Source organism: Saccopteryx leptura, chromosome 13 (assembly GCF_036850995.1).
Source record: "Saccopteryx leptura isolate mSacLep1 chromosome 13, mSacLep1_pri_phased_curated, whole genome shotgun sequence".
Classification (NCBI taxonomy): Eukaryota; Metazoa; Chordata; class Mammalia; order Chiroptera; family Emballonuridae; genus Saccopteryx; species Saccopteryx leptura.
The window spans coordinates 32,376,466-32,395,426 of NC_089515.1; the positions used below are offsets into that span (position 1 = coordinate 32,376,466).

At 49.1% G+C, this 18,961-nt stretch overlaps 1 protein-coding gene across 1 annotated transcript in view; it reads left to right on the forward strand.

The window, feature by feature from the left end:
• Positions 1–18,530, forward strand: part of PDLIM1 (PDZ and LIM domain 1) — a 57,100-nt gene extending 38,570 nt beyond the window's left edge. The window contains exons 5-7 of the mRNA XM_066355129.1: positions 8,206–8,357; positions 17,337–17,454; positions 18,003–18,530. Coding sequence (XP_066211226.1) covers positions 8,206–8,357; positions 17,337–17,454; positions 18,003–18,189 — 457 coding nt within the window. The 3' untranslated portion in view covers positions 18,190–18,530. The remainder of the gene's footprint in view (positions 1–8,205; positions 8,358–17,336; positions 17,455–18,002) is intronic.
• The last annotated feature ends 431 nt before the right edge of the window (positions 18,531–18,961 follow it).

Here is an 18,961-nt window from a genome sequence, read left to right on the forward strand (position 1 = left end):
TCGTACAATTAATTAAATTTTTTATTTTGAGGTCCTTGTAAACTCACACACAGTTACAGGAAATAATAGAGAGGTCCTCGATGTCCTTTACCCAGTTTCCTTCCATGGTAACATCTTCAAAACTACGGCACAAGACCCTGGCCGGTTGGCTCGGCGGTGGAGCGTCGGCCTGGCGTGCGGGGGACCCGGGTTCGATTCCCGGCCAGGGCACATGGGAGAGGCGCCCATTTGCTTCTCCACCCCCCCCCCTTCCTCTCTGTCTCTCTCTTCCCCTCCCGCAGCTGGGGCTCCATTGGAGCAGGGATGGCCCGGGCGCTGGGGATGGTTCCTTGGCCTCTGCTCCAGGCGCTAGAGTGGCTCTGGTCGCGGCAGAGCGACGCCCCGGAGGGGCAGAGCATCGCCCCCTGGTGGGCAGAGCATCGCCCCCTGGTGGGCGTGCCGGGTGGATCCCGGTCGGGCGCATGCGGGAGTCTGTCTGACTGTCTCTCCCCGTTTCCAGCTTCAGAAAGGGTACAAAAGGGGAAAAAAAAACAAAAAAAAACAAAAAAAAAACCTACGGCACAATATCAAAGCTAGAAGATGAATATAGTCAAGACAGAACATTTCCATGACCACAAGGTGCCCTTTATAGCCACACCCATGTCCCTCCTCTCCCTGCATCCTCCCTGAACCCAGGCAACCCACTGATCTGTTCTCCGTTTCTATGATTTTGTTATCTCAAGAATCATACGGTATGTCACTTTTAGGGATTGGCTTTTTTTTTTTTTTAATTCAGCATAAGGCGCTGGAGATTTATTTGATTTATTGAGATTTTTTTTTTGAAATGTATCAATAGTTCCTTTTTTCTGTTCTAAGGATTTATCCTTTTTTTATTGAGGTAAAAACACATAGCATAAAAGATATCATCTTAACCTTTTAAAGTGTACAGTACTTTAAAAGTACAGTAATATGCGCATTGTTGTATGACAGACCTCTAGAACTTTTTTTTTTATACTTTTTATTTTTTATTTATTATTATTATTTTTTTTGTATTTTTCTGAAGCTGGAAACGGGGAGAGACAGTCAGACAGACTCCCGCATGCGCCCGACCGGGATCCACCCGGCACGCCCACCAGGGGGCGATGCTCTGCCCACCACGGGGCGATGCTCTGCCCCTCCAGGGCGTCGCTCTGCCGACCAGAGCCACTCTAGCGCCTGGGGCAGAGGCCAAGGAGCCATCCCCAGTGCCCGGGCCATCTTTGCTCCAATGGAGCCTCGACTGCGGGAGGGGAAGAAAGAGACAGAGAGGAAGGAGGGGGGGTGGAGAAGCAAATGGGCGCCTCTCCTATGTGCCCTGGCTGGGAATCTAACCCGGGTCCCCCACACTCCAGGCCAACACTCTACCGCTGAGCCAACCGGTCAGGGCCTAGAACTTTTTTTTAATGTTTATTCATTTTCTAGAGAGAGACAGGAACATGGAGCCATTCCTGTATGTGTCCTGACTGGGGATTGAACTGGCAACCTCTGCATTTCGGGACGATGCTTTAACCAACTGAGCTATCCGGCCAGGGTTCTTGAACTGTTTCATCTTACAAAACTAAAATTCTATACCCATTGAATAACTCCCCAATGCCCCTCTCCCCAGCCCCTGGCAACACCATTCTACTTTCTGAGAGTGACTGCTTTAGCTACTGCCTCTGATAAGTATGCTCATGCACTATTTGCCTGTGATAGGTTTATTTCACTTAGCATAATGTTCTCAAGGTTCGTTTATGTTGCAGCATGGGACAGAATTTCTTTTTTGTTTGTTTTAAGATTTTATTGATTTTAGAGAGGGGTTAGAGAGAGAGAAAGGTTGGCTGGCGAGGAGGGAGGAGCGAGAAGCATCAACTTGTAGTTGCTTCTCATCTGTGCCCTGACCGGGCAAGCCCGGGGCTTCAAACTGGAGACCTCAGCGTTCCAGGTCGATGCCTTACCCACTGCGCCACCACAGGTCAGACTTTCTTGTTTCTTTTCTGAGGCTGAATAATATTCCGTTGTGTATATAGTTCACATTTTCCTTATCCGTTCATCTATCAACAGACATGTAGGTTGCTTCTACCTCTTCAGCTGTTTTTGGAGAAATGTTTCTTCATGTCCTCTGCCCACTTTAAAAATTGGGTTTAAATGAATAAATAATAAATAAAAATGAGAATTCGGTTTTTTGTTGTTGTGGGGTTGTAGGAATTCTTAACGTATTCTGGATATTAGTGCCTTATTGAGTATATTGTTCGCAGATATTGATACTTTCTCCCATTGATTGCCTTTTCACGCTTGTCTATTGTTTCCTTTGCTGTTTAGAAGCTTTTTACTTTGATGGAGTTACACTTGTCCAATTCTGACTTGGTTGCATGTGCTTTTAGTGTCATATTCAGGAAATCATTGCCAAGACTAGTGACATGCAACTTTACCCTATATTTTCTTCTAGGAGTTTCATGGTTTCAAGTCTTCCATTAAGTCTTTAATTAATATTGAATTGATTTTTATATGTTGTGAGAGATAAAGGTCCAAGTTCATTCCTTTGCGACCAGATACCCAGTTGTCTCAACACCATTCATTGAAGAGGCCATTCTTTTTGCATTTTGTATTCATGGCGCCCTTACTGAATATCTATCGTTTGACCATATACGCCCGAGTTTATTTCTGAGCTGTGCATTTTATTCCATTGGTCTATGTGTCTTTATGCCAGAACCATGCTGTTTTTATTACTGTGGTTTTGTTCATGTTTTGTCATCGGAGTATGATGCCACCAGGTTTTTGTTTCTTTTTAATTCATTTATTGATTCTTTTTAGAAAGAGAGAGGAAGAGAGAGAGAGAGAGAGAGAGAGAAGCGTTCATTTATTATTCCGCTTATTTGTGCATCCATTGGTTGCTTCTCATATGTGCCCTGACCAGGGATCCAACCACAACCTTGTCATGTTAGAACAGTGCTCTGAGTGAGCTAATCAGCCAGGACCTGATGCCTCCAGTTTTGTTTTTCTTTTTCAAGATTGTTTTGGCTGTTTGGAGTCTTTTGATTCCACGTGAATTTTAAGATGTTTTCCCCCGATTCTGCAAAAAATGCCTTTGGGATTTTGACAAATTACATTGAGGACCCTGGCTGGTGGCTCTGTAAATAGAGCGTCAGCCCCGCATATGGACGTCCCAGGTTTGATTCCCAGTCAGGGCACACAAGAGAAGCAACCATCTGCTTCTCTCCCCTTCCTCCTTCTCTCCCTCTTCCCCTCCTGCAGCCAGTGCCTCGATTGGTTTGAGCATGGCCCCAGGCGCTGAGGATAGCTTGCTTGGTTGGTCCCAGCGCATCAGCCTCGAGTGCTAAAAATAGCTCGGTATTTGAGTATATCAGCCCCAGACAGGGATTGCCAGGTGGATACTGGTTGGGGTGCATGCAGGAGTCTGTCTTACTATTTCCTCTCCTCTCACCTTAAAAAAAGAAAGAAAGAAATTGCATTGAGTTTGTAAATCACTTTGGGTAGTATGGACATTTTAACAACGTTAATTTTTCCAGTCCATGAACATAGATGTCTTTTCATTTACTTGTGTCTTTGCTGTGCTGATCCAGCTCTCAGAGCCTTGGGTGTTTTTTTTTGTTTGTTTTGTTTTGTTTTTGTATTTTTTCTGAAGCTGGAAACGGGGAGAGACAGTCAGACAGACTCCCGCATGCGCCCGACCGGGATCCACCTGGCACGCCCACCAGGGGGCGACACTCTGCCCACCAGGGGGCGACACTCTGCCCACCAGGGGGCGTCGCTCTGCCACGACCAGAGCCACTCTAGCGCCTGGGGCAGAGGCCAAGGAGCCATCCCCAGCGCCCGGGCCATCTTTGCTCCAATGGAGCCTTGGCTGCGGGAGGGGAAGAGAGAGACAGAGAGGAAGGGGGGGGGGCATGGAGAAGCAAATGGGCGCTTCTCCTATGTGCCCTGGCCGGGAATCGAACCCAGATCCCCCGCACGCCAGGCCAACGCTCTACCGCTGAGCCAACTGGCCAGGGCAGAGCCTTGGGTGTTTTGTTCTCTGTCTTTGACATTCTGACCTTGACCCCAGCTGCTCCTTTGGCGGGAGCAGGCCTGTATGTTACATAAGGTCTACAGGCTCAGACTCCAATATCCTTCTCTAGAAGACCAACTCAAGGGGAGTTTCTTTTTACGTTCTAAAGACCACTGGCACCCTTAAATGCCTGGCTTTGCCAACCACCTCCACAGGCTGGGAGGGGCCTGTTTGTGATACCACTGGGAAGACAGGGCCTACGGTCAGGGCCTAAAAGTATAGGAGAAAAATTAAACATTTAGGTAACCGGTGTACAGTCAGAGCCAAGTATGACTCAGGAAGAAACAAACTAGGAAAAACAAGGAGTGTAATGTATAGTTACTTCAAAGGAGTGAATTTGGTCAAACCCTTGCATTTTGTTACTACGGTTGTAAAGAATGGGTTTAGAAAAACCTGGTGACTCTTAGCATCCACCCTCACAAGTTTTCCCCCTGGTGACTCAGTCATTCATATTATAGTTTTTGAAACCTTATCACTGTAGGATTCTTTCCTTCATTGCTGTTTCTATATATATATAAATATGACAGTTCTTTTCTCTCCATTTCTAAAGCATATTTTTGTCTTAGAATTCTTTTATAAAACAATATGGTATTGTTTACTAATATCTTTCCTTTTTTGTGGCAGAGTCAGAGAGAGGGACAGATAGGGACAGACAGACAGGAACAGAGAGAGATGAGAAACATCAATTCTTCGTTGCGGTTCCTTAGTTGTTCATTGATTGATTTCTCGTATGTGCCTTGACGGGGCGGGGGGGGGGGGGGGGCTACAGCAGACCGAGTGGCCCCTTGCTCAAGCCAGCAACCTTGGATCCAAGCTGGTGAGCTTTTGCTCAAACCCGATGAGCCCGCGCTCAAGCTGGCGACCTCGGGGTCTCGAACCTGGGTCCTGCACGTCCCAGTCCGACACTCTATCCACTGTGCCACCGCCTGGTCAGGCTGTTTACTAATATCTTATAGTTTAATGTCTAAGACTTAGACTTTGTGTCTTACGATATTATTTTTGAATTGAGTGTATATTAGTGCTTCAAACAAGGTAATGGATAGTGAAAGTTCTTCATAAATTGTCAAGCAGTAGAAAGACATTACCATTATTTGAGAAAAAATAGTAAATTGTTTTCCTTTTCTTTTAAATCATGGAAATAACTTTAAAAGACTGCTGGAAGAATATGTGATTACCTCGTGGTTTGGGTTCTGTCATTTTTAGCATTCCCTCGGTGGCTTCCAGACATAACAACATACACCAAAGAAGGGGAAAAATTCTCCCTAAGCAAATTCCATGGTCCGATCTTGATTTTAAAATAGTTCCAAGTATAATAGAAGGAAGATTCATCGAGAAATAATGTGATCCACTTATTATAGGCCAGCTCAGAACTCAAGACCCAGAGAAAGAGTGCGGCATCTAACGCGAACGATGGAGCCGAGTAGGGGGCCGGAGGAAGAGGAGGCTTTTCATTTCAACTCCTTTCATGGCAGTCCATCACCGGCCCGGAGGCTCTCACAGTTCCCTGCGGGTGGGAGGGACAGAGGCCGAGACCGTTGCGGCCAGCATAAAGTGACCTTCCTTGGCAGCAGGAAAGCGTACATCACCCCTTGAAGGCTTTGTCCTTGACTGCGAGAACCTGATTGTAGTGAAGAGAAGGGCTGGTGTTCTATTGTAGTTGTGCAAGTGAGTGTGCTTCCAGCCCGGAGTTGAGTGGATCGTGTGCCCCCCGGGAAGCTGATCTGGCAAGGGAAGGGAGAGGGAGAGGTAACTTGGGGAGAGTCACCCAGGGAAACCGCATACCTCTGTTTTCCTTTTAAAATGGAATGTGAAGGAACTACACCGTGGGTGGGAAATGAGTGAGTCAAGCGTAATCAGTGTAATCCATCTGTACGTGTAACCGTGGCTTCAGCCCTAAGGACAGGTGGTCAGGCTCCCTGAGAAATTGCTGGTAGTCACTGCCTGCATCCTGACACCTGGAGGCCCCTGGGGGGCTGGACGGTATGCGGTTTGTTACTCACAGGTTAAAACTTGCTTACATTCAAACCTGTCCACCTGCATCAATAAAATGAACCCCATATGGTGTTTGCTCTTTGGCTCCCTGGGCACACTGTCGCTCTTCCCTGGGGGTGGTGGCTTCTGAAAAGCATCTGAGGCTGAGAGGCGGGAGGTGATTGGGCCAGAGGCTGGGCTGCCCCTCCCCCTGGCAGAGCCCTGGGAGGTCCCGCTGCCATAGGATCCCCTGTGAGCCCGCAGGAGCAGGGAGAGGCTGCAACAGGGAGGAGAGGGACTTAACCCCACGTGGCGGTTTTCACTCATTTCTATTACCTGCAGAGCCCTGATGCTGTGCCAGGCACTGATCCAGGGCTGGGAACACAGTGGTGAACAGACAGACCAAGCAGTTACCCTCATGGGGGTTACTGTCTAGGGGGAGACAGACAACTGCACATATAACCCATGGGAGGGACAAGAAGACATGGAGAAGGATGCAGAGTAAGGGGGTGGAGTGATGGGGTGGGGTGGGCTTTGAATTGGAGGGTCAGAGACCTGTCTGAAGAGTGACATCAGAGTCCTGAATAAAGTGTGGAAGTTAAGGGAGCAGTAAGTGCAAAGGCCCTGAGGCTGCTGGATCCCAGAAGCAGTGTGAGGCCAGTCTGACCAGAGCTGCATGAGCCAAGGGTGGCAGGTGATGTGTTTAGAAAGGAAAGCAGAGCCATATTTTTTAGGGCCTTTCTACTTTTTGTGATGAATATTTACTCCAGAGGAGGTGAATTTGATTCAACTCATACTTTGTTATTAAAACTAAGTATTTGGTTCTAAGTCAGATGAGAGAACACTTTGAGCCACATCATGAAAGTCTGATTCATGTGTTTAAAATCCCATTCTGGCCTCTGGTCGAACATGAGCCGAGGGGCAAGGTGCACAGCTGGTCAGTTGTGCTGCTACGCAGCGGCACGGCTTGGACATGCGGCGGCGGTGGGGATGCTGAGGAGGCGTGGGATTCAGGGTAGACTTCAGGTGAAGCAGCCTGGAGTCTCCCTCTTCCTTCTGCCTGAGATCAGGCAGCGAAGGCTCCCTCCTCCCCTGGAAAATGGGCTCTGTGGGAAAGAGCCTCCAGCTCTAATCCTGTCTGGGGAGCCAGAACGACCTGGCAGGTGTGGGAGGCGCTGAGCCTGAGCGGAGTCCCTGCCTGTCCCTTGCAGGGAAACAGAAGTTGACAGTTGATGAAGGCACTGCACTTTTCGTCCTCACCCCCAGCCCTGTGAAGTAGGCCAGCGCAGATACCGTGTGTGTGTCGGTGAGAGCAGAGCCCCTTGCCGTGAGAATGATGAACGTTTAGAGCAGGGGTCCCCAAACTTTTTACACAGGGGGCCAGTTCACTGTCCCTCAGACCATTGGAGGGCCGGACTATAAAAAAAAAACTATGAACGAATCCCTATGCACACTGCACATATCTTATTTTAAAGTAAAAAAACAAAACGGGAACAAATATAACATTTAAAATAAAGAACAAGTAAATTTAAATCAACAAACTGACCAGTATTTCAATGGGAACTATGCTCCTCTCACTGACCACCAATGAAAGAGGTGCCCCTTCCGGAAGTGCAGCGGGGGCCGGATAAATGGCCTCAGGGGGCTGCCTGTGGCCCACGGGCCGTAGTTTGGGGACCCTTGGTTTAGAGAGAGAAAGGCTCTGCTGTCCTCGGGAGTAAAGAGCACTGTCATTTCTGCTCTGTGAAAGGGACACACATGGCCTGCACCGAGGGGACCCCGCTGAGGGTTTAGTGGTCGGGTCGTGGTTGACATTTTCCTGTTTCTAAATTCTCTTGGCCTAATGTTGTTTATGTAATTTAGAAAGAAGCAGAGCATTCCCATTCCATGGGTTTAGGCCAAAAAGTAATTGAGTGACTGAAACTGTTTTGAAAAATAGTTTCTGCCTGCCTTGAAGCAGCAGCCAGCTAACTGCAGGCAGCTCGCGGCGTTGGCAGGGGCTGCGGCCGAGGTCAGAGGGCTTCGTCCGCTAGGACAGTTTCCATCTACCCTTTGGTTCAAGGGTGTCGTCCCTCGGAAGGGGGTGCCTGCCGAGAGAAGGGTGAATTTTTTTAAAAAAAGTTTTTTTAAACTTCTGACATGTCTTCATTTCCAAACATTCTTTACAGCTTAGAGCATGCTCAGTCTCCAAGTGGACTCGTCATCGACAAAGAATCTGAAGTTTACAAGATGCTTCAGGAGAAACAGGAGTTAAATGAGCCCCCGAAACAGTCCACTTCGTTCCTGGTTTTGCAGGAAATCCTAGAATCTGAGGAGAAAGGTAATCAGCTCTGCATGTGGTCAGAGGCTCTTGTTTAAGGCCTAGAGTGAGGGTTAGTCATTGTTAATTTAAAAATTTTTCTTTTCTTTTTTCCAAGTTGGGAGGAGGGGAGATAAGAGAGACAGACTCCCACATGTGCCCCAGCCAGGATCCCCCTGGCAACCCTTGTCTGGGACTGATGCTCTGCCCATCTAGGGCCATGCTTGCAACTAAGCTATTTTTAGCATCTGAGGTGAAGGTTCCATGGAGCCTTCCTCAGTACCCGGGGCTGATGCACTCAAGCCAGTAGAGCCATGGCTGTGGGAGGGGAAGAGAGAGTGATTGAGAGAGAGAGAAAGAGAGAGAGAGAGAGAGAGAAGGGGGAGGGGTGGAGAAGCAGATGGTCACTTCTCTTGTGTGCCCTGACCGGGAATTAAACCCAGGACATCCACATGCTGGGCTGACACTATATCCACTGAGCCAACCTGCCAGGTCCTAGTCAGTCATTGTTGAAACAGGGAGAAAAGGGGGTACCCCCTCCATAGAAAAAGCATGGTGTGTTTTGCAAGGCATGGCATTTGAAATGCTAAAAGCTGAGGAGAGAGAGAGGGAGAGAGAAGGAATGAAAGAATGAAAGAACGAACGAATGAATATGAATGAGCTCCCACTACACCCGGTTAGCTGTTTTCTATTTCATGAGCTTCAGGAGGCTGAGGTCATGGAGAGCTTAAATGTTGTGGGATTCTGTTGGTCCGTCCCTTGACCTTTCGTTTGGCTTGTGGTTTGTACCCACATGCTGCACTTCTGTTGTGGCGGTGATGTCGGGGTGGGTGACAGCCCTGGGTGAGGGTGAGCAGAACGAGAGTGAGTCAGCAGCACGGCGAGGCCAGGCCCTTCCACACAAGGACCACGTGTCCTTCCTCTGGAGTGCTTGGCCTCCTGCAGGCCACATCCTCCCCGGGTGACCTTCAGCAAGCCTTAGCCTTCCCGGGCCTGTTTTCTCATGTCCGTGAACCAGAATCCTGCCCTCTCAGATTGGTGTGAAGATCAAATGTTATAAATTGTGCCGAATACCTATCACCGTGATGAACACATAGTAGGTGTTTCATAACTGTTACGAGGTTCACTGTGTTAGCTCAAGCCCGAGGCACCCAGGGCCGTATGTGTGGCTCTGCAGAGCTCTGTAGCTCTCAGGAGATAAAGTCTCCGCATTGTATACATCACACACTGTGTGTTTATTATGATAATTCTCAAGCAGTTAGCAGTAAAACTATCTTACTTGAACAACAACTGTATATTGTGAGACATTTTTGACAGGTGGGTGTGCTGTACAAGGGATGCTTTTTCCATTCTCAGGAAGGTGACCTTGAGCGGCAGCCCTCGGGATCACCGCCTCCCTGGTGCTCATTCCTAAGCGCCCTTTAATGCTGTGATCAGCCCGATGGGACCGGCGTTTCTGCTGAGCTGGGGTTAACACCCCTTCCTAGTGTCTGTGGCCCAGCCCTGCACACCCTGCCTTTGTCCCTCTCCCTGAGGTACAGGTTCCTCACAGGAGTCCTGCTTTCTACTGCTCCCCTCTCCTCTCTCCAGCGTGCCCGCCCGTGGAGAGATTGCTGGTGCTCCTGGGAGGATGCCGGGGTCTTCTGATGTGAGACCCGCTTCAGCCGGGCTCCAGGGGGCTTGACTTCATTGCTCAAGGCAGTCTGGGGGGTCAGAGCCGATGGTCCCCTGAAAGAGTCACCTCCCCACCCCCTCCTGGGAGTCCTTGCTGAGCTGAAAGTTCCCTACTGTAAACACCGCCAACTCCCAGGCCTCCTCCTCGTTAGGATGGGTTCTTTAGAGAAATTGGCAATTCACAAGCACAGGAAATTAGGAAAAAGGTTCTTTTATGCTGAGAGGATAGTGTTCTACCAGGAATTCCCCCTTTGCCTGGAGTACCTACCTGTGCAGTAGGGAAGTATTGAGCCCTACCCTGTACTAAGTTCCACTAGTAGGCCCATGAGGCAGATAACTTAGGGGCCAGCCCCAGAGGATGACAGTTTTATCAAAACAGGTGAGAAATTACAGCTTCTCTTTGAGTAAGTGGGTGCAGAGCCCTTGGATTGAGAGAGGAGGTCAGTCCAGTCCAGCCCAAATGGGACGTAGACGGCACTGCAGAGCTCAGCTAGTCGGATGCCCTCCTGTCAGAGGAGAGGACCTGAGGTCCGGGCGTGCTGAGTGCCTGGCACGGCAGCTCCATGCTCATCATGATCTGGACTCCTCCGTCCTGTGCTCCATCTGCCAAGCCTGGGACTTTTCTTCTCAAAGTTACCTCGTGGTCCTAGTAGGCAGCCGGTGCTCCAGCCATCGTGCCCGTTTCCCGAAAGGAAGAGGAGGGGAAAGGCTAGTGGGGGAGTCGCCCTTCCAGATCAGCCAGCTTTCTCTTCCCCAGAAGCCCACACTACTGTTCCATTTGCATTTTGATCAGAACATAGTCACATGGCCACATCTAGTGCAAGAGAGTTTGTGAGTGATAGTTTTTCCCCTCTGAATATCTTCTTGACCCAAAGAATATAAAAATTTTGCTAAAAACAAGAGAGATAATAGATCTTACAGTCTCTCCCGTATCCTTTAATACAGGGGTCCCCAAACTTTTTACACAGGGGGCCAGTTCACTGTCCCTCAGACCGTTGGAGGGCCGGACTATAAAAAAAACTATGAACAAATCCCTATGCACACTGCACATATCTTATTTTAAAGTAAAAAGACAAAACAGGAACAAATACAATATTTAAAATAAAGAACAAGTAAATTTAAATCAACAAACTGACCAGTATTTCAATGGGAACTATGCTCCTCTCACTGACCACCAATGAAAGAGGTGCCCCTTCCGGAAGTGCGGTGGGGGCCGGATAAATGGCCTCAGGGGGCTGCAAGTGGCCCGCGGGCCGTAGTTTGGGGACCCCTGCTTTAATACATACTTGAATTAAATTTTTAATGAATAAAACAGTATAAATTCCAATCTAAAAATCCTCACTTGCAGACGGCATTCAGGGGAGGGATCTCAGGGCTTGTTTTTATTGGAGATGAAGTGGTCACAGCTGGGGTAGTGCACAGTACACCCTCAACCCCCGATGAGGGGTTCTGCCATTGGAGCAGTCCTCTGGTTCATAGAGCAGCTGCATGGTAGCACAGACACTGGCACCCAGGATCTGCTATGAGACCTTGAGCAAGTTGCTGGTCTCTACGCCCTCTTTTCAGCACACGTTTAGTGAGGCTACTCATGGCCGCTTCAGCGATGGTTTAAGCATTAGGGAAACACCACGTGGATCAAGTACCAGGTGCACAGTCAGTGAGGCCCCCAGGGTTTGCAGAGGGGTTTGGTGATAAACCTTCAATGACTCAATGTGGTTTCTCATTTGAAGCATATAGTTCAGAGCATGAAGCACATTCCTGTTTTGTGCTACCGTCAGCCCTGTTTACCACAGAACTCTTCATCTTGCAAAACGGGAACCTAGTACCCAGTAAACACTGACTGCTCATTGGGCTCTTCCTCAGCCCCGGAAACCATCTTCCTATTTCCTGTTTCCATGTGTATGAGTGTCTCAGGTGCTTCTTATGAATGGAATCGTATCACATTTGTTATTCTGGGATTGGCTTACTTTCCTTAGTATAATGTCCCCCGGGTTCATTCACATTGTAGCATGTATCAGAATGTACCCTTTTTTTCTTCTTTTTCTTTTTTTTTTTGAGAGAGAGAGGCAGGAAAAGAGAGAGACAGGAACACCAAGCTGCTCCTGTATGTGCCCTGACCAGGGGAACTGGCAACCGTGCTCTAACCGAGCTTAATTTTTATTGAATTTTAGAGAGACAGAGAGAGAAGGGAGGGGAAGGGAAGCATTCATTTGTCATTCCACTCAGTTGTGCTTTCTTGCTTCCCGTGTGTGCCTTGACTTTGGATCGAACCCTCAACCTTGTCATTTCAGGTGATGCTCTTAACTGACCGAGCTAACCAGCTAGGGCCAGAATGTCCTTTCGTTTTAAGGCTGAACAATAAGCTACGTAGATACCACATCTTGTTTATCCCCTCATTTGTCCATTGAAGCAGATTTTTAATAAGAGGAAGCTTGGAAGGAGACATCGTGGGCTGAGAAATGACACAGAGAAACCACAGATAAGAAATCTGAGATAAGCCCTGGCCTGATAGTTCTGTCATTTAGAGCATCATCCCAAAGCACAGAGGTTGCCAGTTCGATGCCTGATCAGAGCACATACAGGAGCAGATCAATGTTCCTCTCTCTTTCTTTTGCCCCCCTTCCTCTCTGAGTAATCAATAAATAAAATTTATCTGTCTCTCCTCTCTCTTTCTCCTCTCTAAAATTAATAAATAAAATAAAAAAAATTAAAATAAAATTTTTGGAATGCTGAGGTCGCCTGTTCGAAACCTCAGGCTTGCCTGGTCAAGGCACATATGGGAGTTGATGCTTCCTGCTCCTCCCTGTTCTTTCTATCTCTTTCTCTGTCTCTTTCTCTCTCTGTGTCTCCTCTCTCTAAAAAAATGAAAAAATAAAAAAATATCCTGATTTATTGATGTCGCCCCATTAAAAAAATAAAGTTAAAAAAATAAATTATAATAAAAATTAAAAAAAAATCTGAGATATAAGAAAACTGGACTTGCTCATTAAATATCAAGGCTCATTATGGCTGATACTCGGGTCCAGGAGACTCCTTGGGTGGTCTGGAGGCAGATTAAGGGGGACCACCATGTGCTAGGTTAAAGGCTGTGAATATGATTCTATAATCCATGCGGAGCCATGGAAGGTTGCTGAGCAGTGAAGTGGATAGAAAGCTGTGCTTTACTCAGCTCATTTCACTTTTTCTCCTGAAAACTTTTGAGAGATGCAGGGTTCACTGGAAGAAGGGAAATTTGGAAATTTTGTAGTTTCCCAAAATTCTAAGAGAGCTGGGTTTTTTTTACTTTAGGTTGGTTGAAAGGCAGTAAAATGAAATTTCTGTGAGATTGCAGTGTTGGCTGAGTAAGAGAAGAAAATGGGACCAGCAGGTGGCGCTGCAGGGCTGAACAAGCTGCAGCCACCAGGGCTTTATCCATCTGCTAGCTGTGCCAATTTTGAGTTTCTTTCCTTCTCTTGACTCCACAAAGGAATGTGGATTCTCTGCCTACTGAATGAGGCTCCCATGTCCCTCCTTCTTATCTCCATCTACCCTTTAGCACCCCCGGCCCTTTCCTGGTAATATTTCTGCTGTTGAGAATGGGTTATCTGAAAAACTGCTCATCACCTAAGAGACCGTGAGCGCTGTGCAGGTATGCCGACATGTGCCATTTCCTTCTTTCCCAGAGGGTCGGCAGCCAGAGTGGCTTCAGCACCAACAGCCAGCACATGCGAGAGCCTATTCGGGATGATGGGAGCATGAGGCTGCCCACTGAGGCCCCTCTGAGATCGCGGTCGGAGCCAGGGTCAGGATGAGACGAGAGAGGCATCCGGCTTGGGCACCGAATTTAAGGGGCCACTGAAAACTCATGAATCAGGACATAAATGATATTTGAATGTAATATTCTTCATAAAAATTAAAATCTGCGGCCCTGGCCGGTTTGCTCAGTGGTAGAGCGTCGGCCTGGCATGCAGAAGTCCCGGGTTGGATTCCCGGCCAGGGCACACAGGAGAAGCGCCCATCTGCTTCTCCACCCCTCCCCCTCTCCTTCCTCTCTGTCTCTCTCTTCCCCTCCCGCAGCGAAGCTCCATTGGAGCAAAGATGGCCCAGGCACTGGGGATGGCTCCTTGGCCTCTGCCCCAGGCGCTAGAGGGGCTCTGGTCGCGGCAGAGCGACGCCCCCTGGTGGGCGTGCCGGGTGGATCCCGGTCGAGCGCATGCGGGAGTCTGTCTGACTGTCTCTCCCTGTTTCCGGCTTCAGAAAAATACAGAAAAAACAAAACAAAACAAAAAATTAAAATCTGCAAAAAAAATTTCTACTGAATCAAGTTGGAACTACGGCCGAGGAAGGAGGGAAGGTTTGGGGATGAGAGAAGGTACCTTGGATTGAGGATAACCAAAGCACCAAGGTATTTCCCTGGATGCTCTTACCGATAGCGCAGCATCAAGCCTCCCCCAAGCCTCCCTGTAGAGCTTACAGCTAAAAATGGTGGGAGCCCTGAGCCTCCTAATCTCTGCCTCTCCTTACGTATTGCCAGATGGACATCCGAGTTCGTCAGTTTCCCCAGTGCAGGACGTACCCAGTCCTGCTGGAGGAAGCCTGTGAGAGTGGGCCATAAACCCAGCCGGCCATTGAAATCCAGGCTGCTCTCAAGTATCCATCCTGTTCTCCCAAAGGCAGCCAGGTACCCAAGCTAGCGCTCTCATCATCTTAGTCAGCAGTGGTTGCTACAGCGAACGCATTTCTTGGTCTTGATCTGAAGGGTTGCTGGTCAGCGGTGACTTGGCAGGGCTTGGGCCTGGCCTGTGGGTCTTCTCATTCCGGAACAGGGCTCACATCTGCTCACGTCCCATTGGCTAAAACCAGTCATGTGACCAAACCCAACGTCTGTGGGACAGGGAGGTACACTCCACTGAGAGCGGGGTTTCTCGGCCTACATGCTGCTGACATTTTGGGCCAGATAAGTCCATGTGTTGCGGCTGTCCTGTGCATTTTAGGACATTTAGAGCATCTCTGGCCTCTACCCACTAGATACCAGTAGCACCCCCTCTGGTTGTGACAACCAAAACGGCTCCCTCAGTAGAGATAAAATCAAGAGAATTGATGACATATTGGGAAGCATGGCGAGGTCGAGGGTAGGAGGGAGCGGAGCATCGTGGACGTAATGCACTCCGCCCAGCCAGTGAGCGCCCCTTACCTGAGCACATTTCAGGTTTGGTTCAGAAACACCAGTCAGCATATAAGCCCTCAAGTTTTAAAAGGATAGGAGAGCCAGGGTCCTCATTTTTCTCCCCCAGGACTGCCCACCGTGGCTGCAGTACCGTGACCCTGCCCTCACCCCTCACCTTACATAGACAGCCTTTCCCCCCTCTCTCTCTTTTTTTTTTTTTTTTGTATTTTTCTGAAGCTGGAAACGGGGAGAGACAATCAGACAGACTCCCGCATGCGCCCGACCGGGATCCACCCGGCATGATGCTCTGCCCACCAGGGGGCGATGCTCTGCCCCTCTGGGGCATTGCTCTGTTGCGACCAGAGCCACTCTAGCGCCTGGGGCAGAGGCCAAGGAGCCATTCCAGCACCTGGGCCATCTTTGCTCCAATGGAGCCTTGGCTGCGGGAGGGGAAGAGAGAAACAGAGAGGAAGGGGGGGGGGAGTGGAGAAGCAAATGGGCGCTTCTCCTATGTGCCCTGGCCGGGAATCGAACCCAGGTCCCCCGCACACCAGGCCAACGCTCTACCGCTGAGCCAACCGGCCAGGGCTCCCCCTCTCTTATCCAGTGGTTCTCAGTGTGTGTTTCTCAGTCCAGCAGCACCTGAAAATGTGTTAGAGAAGCACATTCTTGGGCCCTGCCCCAGGCCAGCTTCATCAGAAACGGGGTGGGGGGCCCGGGTGGGGGGCCCAGCAATCTGTGCTTTAATAAGCCCTCAGCTGTTTCTGAGGCACGATCAAGTTTGAGAACATCTGCTTCAGTCTAAAGAAGGGGGTTGAACCAGGGGTACAGACAGGATCTCCTGGGCCCCTGCACCGGGGGGTGATTGTTCAGCAGGCCTGGGCAGAGCCTGGCTGGGAATTTTATGAAAGTGCTCCTAGTACCTAGGATGCTCATAGGGGCCTGTTCAGAACCACTGCTGTAGAGACTTCTCTAACTTCTTGGACCAAAGCATGTTGGTCTAAGTTAGGGACCATCATGAATTTGTCATGACATTTCATCATTCATTTCTCTGTATTTGTTCAGCTGCTATTATTTCCTAAGCTCTATGCTAGGCTCTGTGGAATATTGACAAGGTATATTAAACAGGGTTCTGGAGCTCTGTTAATTTGCAGTCCAGACTGAGACATGTGTATAAAGTATAACAATACAATCTGGTCACATCATAGTAAAGAAATAAGTGATATGAAAACATAGCCAGCCAGACATATAGCAATAATAGTAAAATTAGAAGCTTCCTTGCTTAGTTACTTATTCATGAGGGACAGGAAAGAGAGACATGAGGAGCATCGACTTGTAGTTGCGGCGCCTTAGTTGTTCATTGATTACTTTCTCAGATGTGCCTTGACCAGGGGCTCCCACTGAGCCAATGACCCCTTGCTCAAGCCAGTGACATTGGACTTAAACCAGTGACCCTGGGCTTCAACCAGTGACCTCGCACTCAAGGTTGTTAGCCCATGCTCAAGCCGGTGACCTCAGCATTTTGAATGTGGGTCCTCAGCATGCCAGGCTGATGCTCTATCCACTGCACCACTACCAGTGAGGAGCAGAATCATATTATTATGGAGAGCTGCCATGACACAGAGCTCTGAAGACGTGGTGAACTGGGCTGTAGTCAGCTCAGCACCCAGTAGCTCGGAGCTTATGTTGCATAGAAAGCTGACTCAGGAAGAGCTCCCTGTGCTCCGTGGTGGGTGCTCCTCTTCCGGCCGCTGGGTGGAGCTCTACTGTAGTGGTCTTGTTTTTGTGAATTGGATTTTTTTCAGCTTCTAAACAGTCTTTTTGATGACCAGATAATGTTTTTATTTATTTATTCTATCTAAGGTGTTTTTAAGTTCTCACATCAGTTTATGCATGTATTTAATACGAATGTAATGTGTGTTTTGAGGGATTGACCATACAGATAAAATGCTTTGTGTGCATTTAAATAATTTTGTGCCGTTGTGAAGGAAAAAATTGATTTATAGAAAAGGAAACAGAGCCAGCGAAGTTAAGTGACTCCCCCAGGATCACAGATCAGTGTCCCATCTGTTAGACCCATCGCCCTTGCTGGAACGCACATATAAATGGCTCTGAAAGACTGAGTGGCACTCACGCGCTCCTGCCCTTCCTGACCAACCCAAGTGTTGTCCTTGTTCCAGGGGATCCCAACAAGCCCTCGGGATTCAGAAGTGTTAAAGCTCCCGTCACCAGAGTGGCTGCATCGATTGGAAATGCCCAGAAGCTGCCCATGTGTGACAAGTGTGGCACCGGCATTGTGTGAGTATCAGCCTCTCCCAGGCACTGGGGGCCCCCCGAGGTGACAAGTCAGGAAAACATGGAAAGTGCTGAATGTTTCCATTTGGGTGCGATGGGGGACATTGTACCTGGAATATGGAGCAGAGGCCGGGTAGGGCCTGTGTCCCACAGCCAGGTGGTGAAGGTCTTCCCGGGCCAGGAAACACGTAGGATATGAACATGTAAAACCAGAAAAAGCACGGCTGCTCTGTGGAAGTGAGAGACTTCTGGAAGGTTTTAGGAGAAAGGTCTCTGGACTCCAGGAGTGGGAGGCCCTGATCTGCCCTCCGATGGGCTGCCTGGGTGGAGGCCTGTCCGGGTGCCCTGTCCATGTGCTGGTCGCTAATGGAGCCACCTCCCTCCCTTCCTCCCTCCCTCCCTCCCTCCCTCCCTCCCTCCTCCTCCTCCTCCTTCCTCCCCCCTCCCTCCCTCCCCTCCCTCCCTCCCTCCTTCCCCCTCTCTCCCTCCCCCTCCCCTCCCTCCCCCCTCCCTCCCTCTCTCCCTCCCTCCCTCCCTCCCTTCCTCCGCAGCGGTGTGTTTGTGAAGCTGCGGGACCATCACCGCCACCCTGAGTGCTACGTGTGCACCGACTGTGGCACCAACCTGAAGCAGAAGGGCCATTTCTTTGTGGAGGATCAAATCTACTGTGAGAAGCACGCCCGAGAGCGGGTCACCCCACCCGAAGGGTACGACGTGGTCACTGTGTTCCCCAAGTGAACCCGCAGACCTGCACCTGACGCTCTTCTCTAACCAGCCCCTGTGGAGACTTGTTCTCAGAGCGCTTCCCCTCTCCTCTCTCGGGAATTCTTGCTTATGTTGGTTTTATGGCTGCTCGTTAAACATTGCGTCCCCACCTTTGTTAACTGACACGCACTGCTGTGACACCTGCTTTTAGGATCAATGGAGGGTTGTTTTGTCCAGTGTCCCCCTGCCAGCCTCACTGTGTCTTCTGCCCGCTCAGTTCATCTCTGCGGCAAATGGACATCAGCCGAGTTAGAACCAAATGAATTTAATATGTCTGCCATCGTGTTTCTCCTCAATAAATGTACAGACTCTACGGTGTGTGGTGTTCTTTATTGTTGGACCACGTGCCCTGTTTCCTATCTCAAGCCAGGGGAGGTTCTGAATTCTCTCCTCTTGTTTTGGGTTTCCCACTTCTCTGAGCTTGGCAGTCTTTTTCCTTCAGGTGTGAGAAATCCGGCATCCGAATGAGCTGTGTTCTTACATTTCTTAGAAGAAGCTTGCTCCAAAAATCTATGTGGTGCTAATATACTTATATTGTAATGAAATAATGTTTTCTTTACACCTGGTCATTCTGGGGTTAGTCTGAGAAAATGAATGCTTTCTACATAACAGATGGGGAGCTTTACCAGTTGGCCTTAAATACTCCCTAGTAAGTGCCTCTGCTGGCTGGTTGTTGCCTCCACAACCCCGATCCTTTTGAAGGGAAGTACGCTTGGGGACAATGCCAGCAGCACCACGCCTGCAG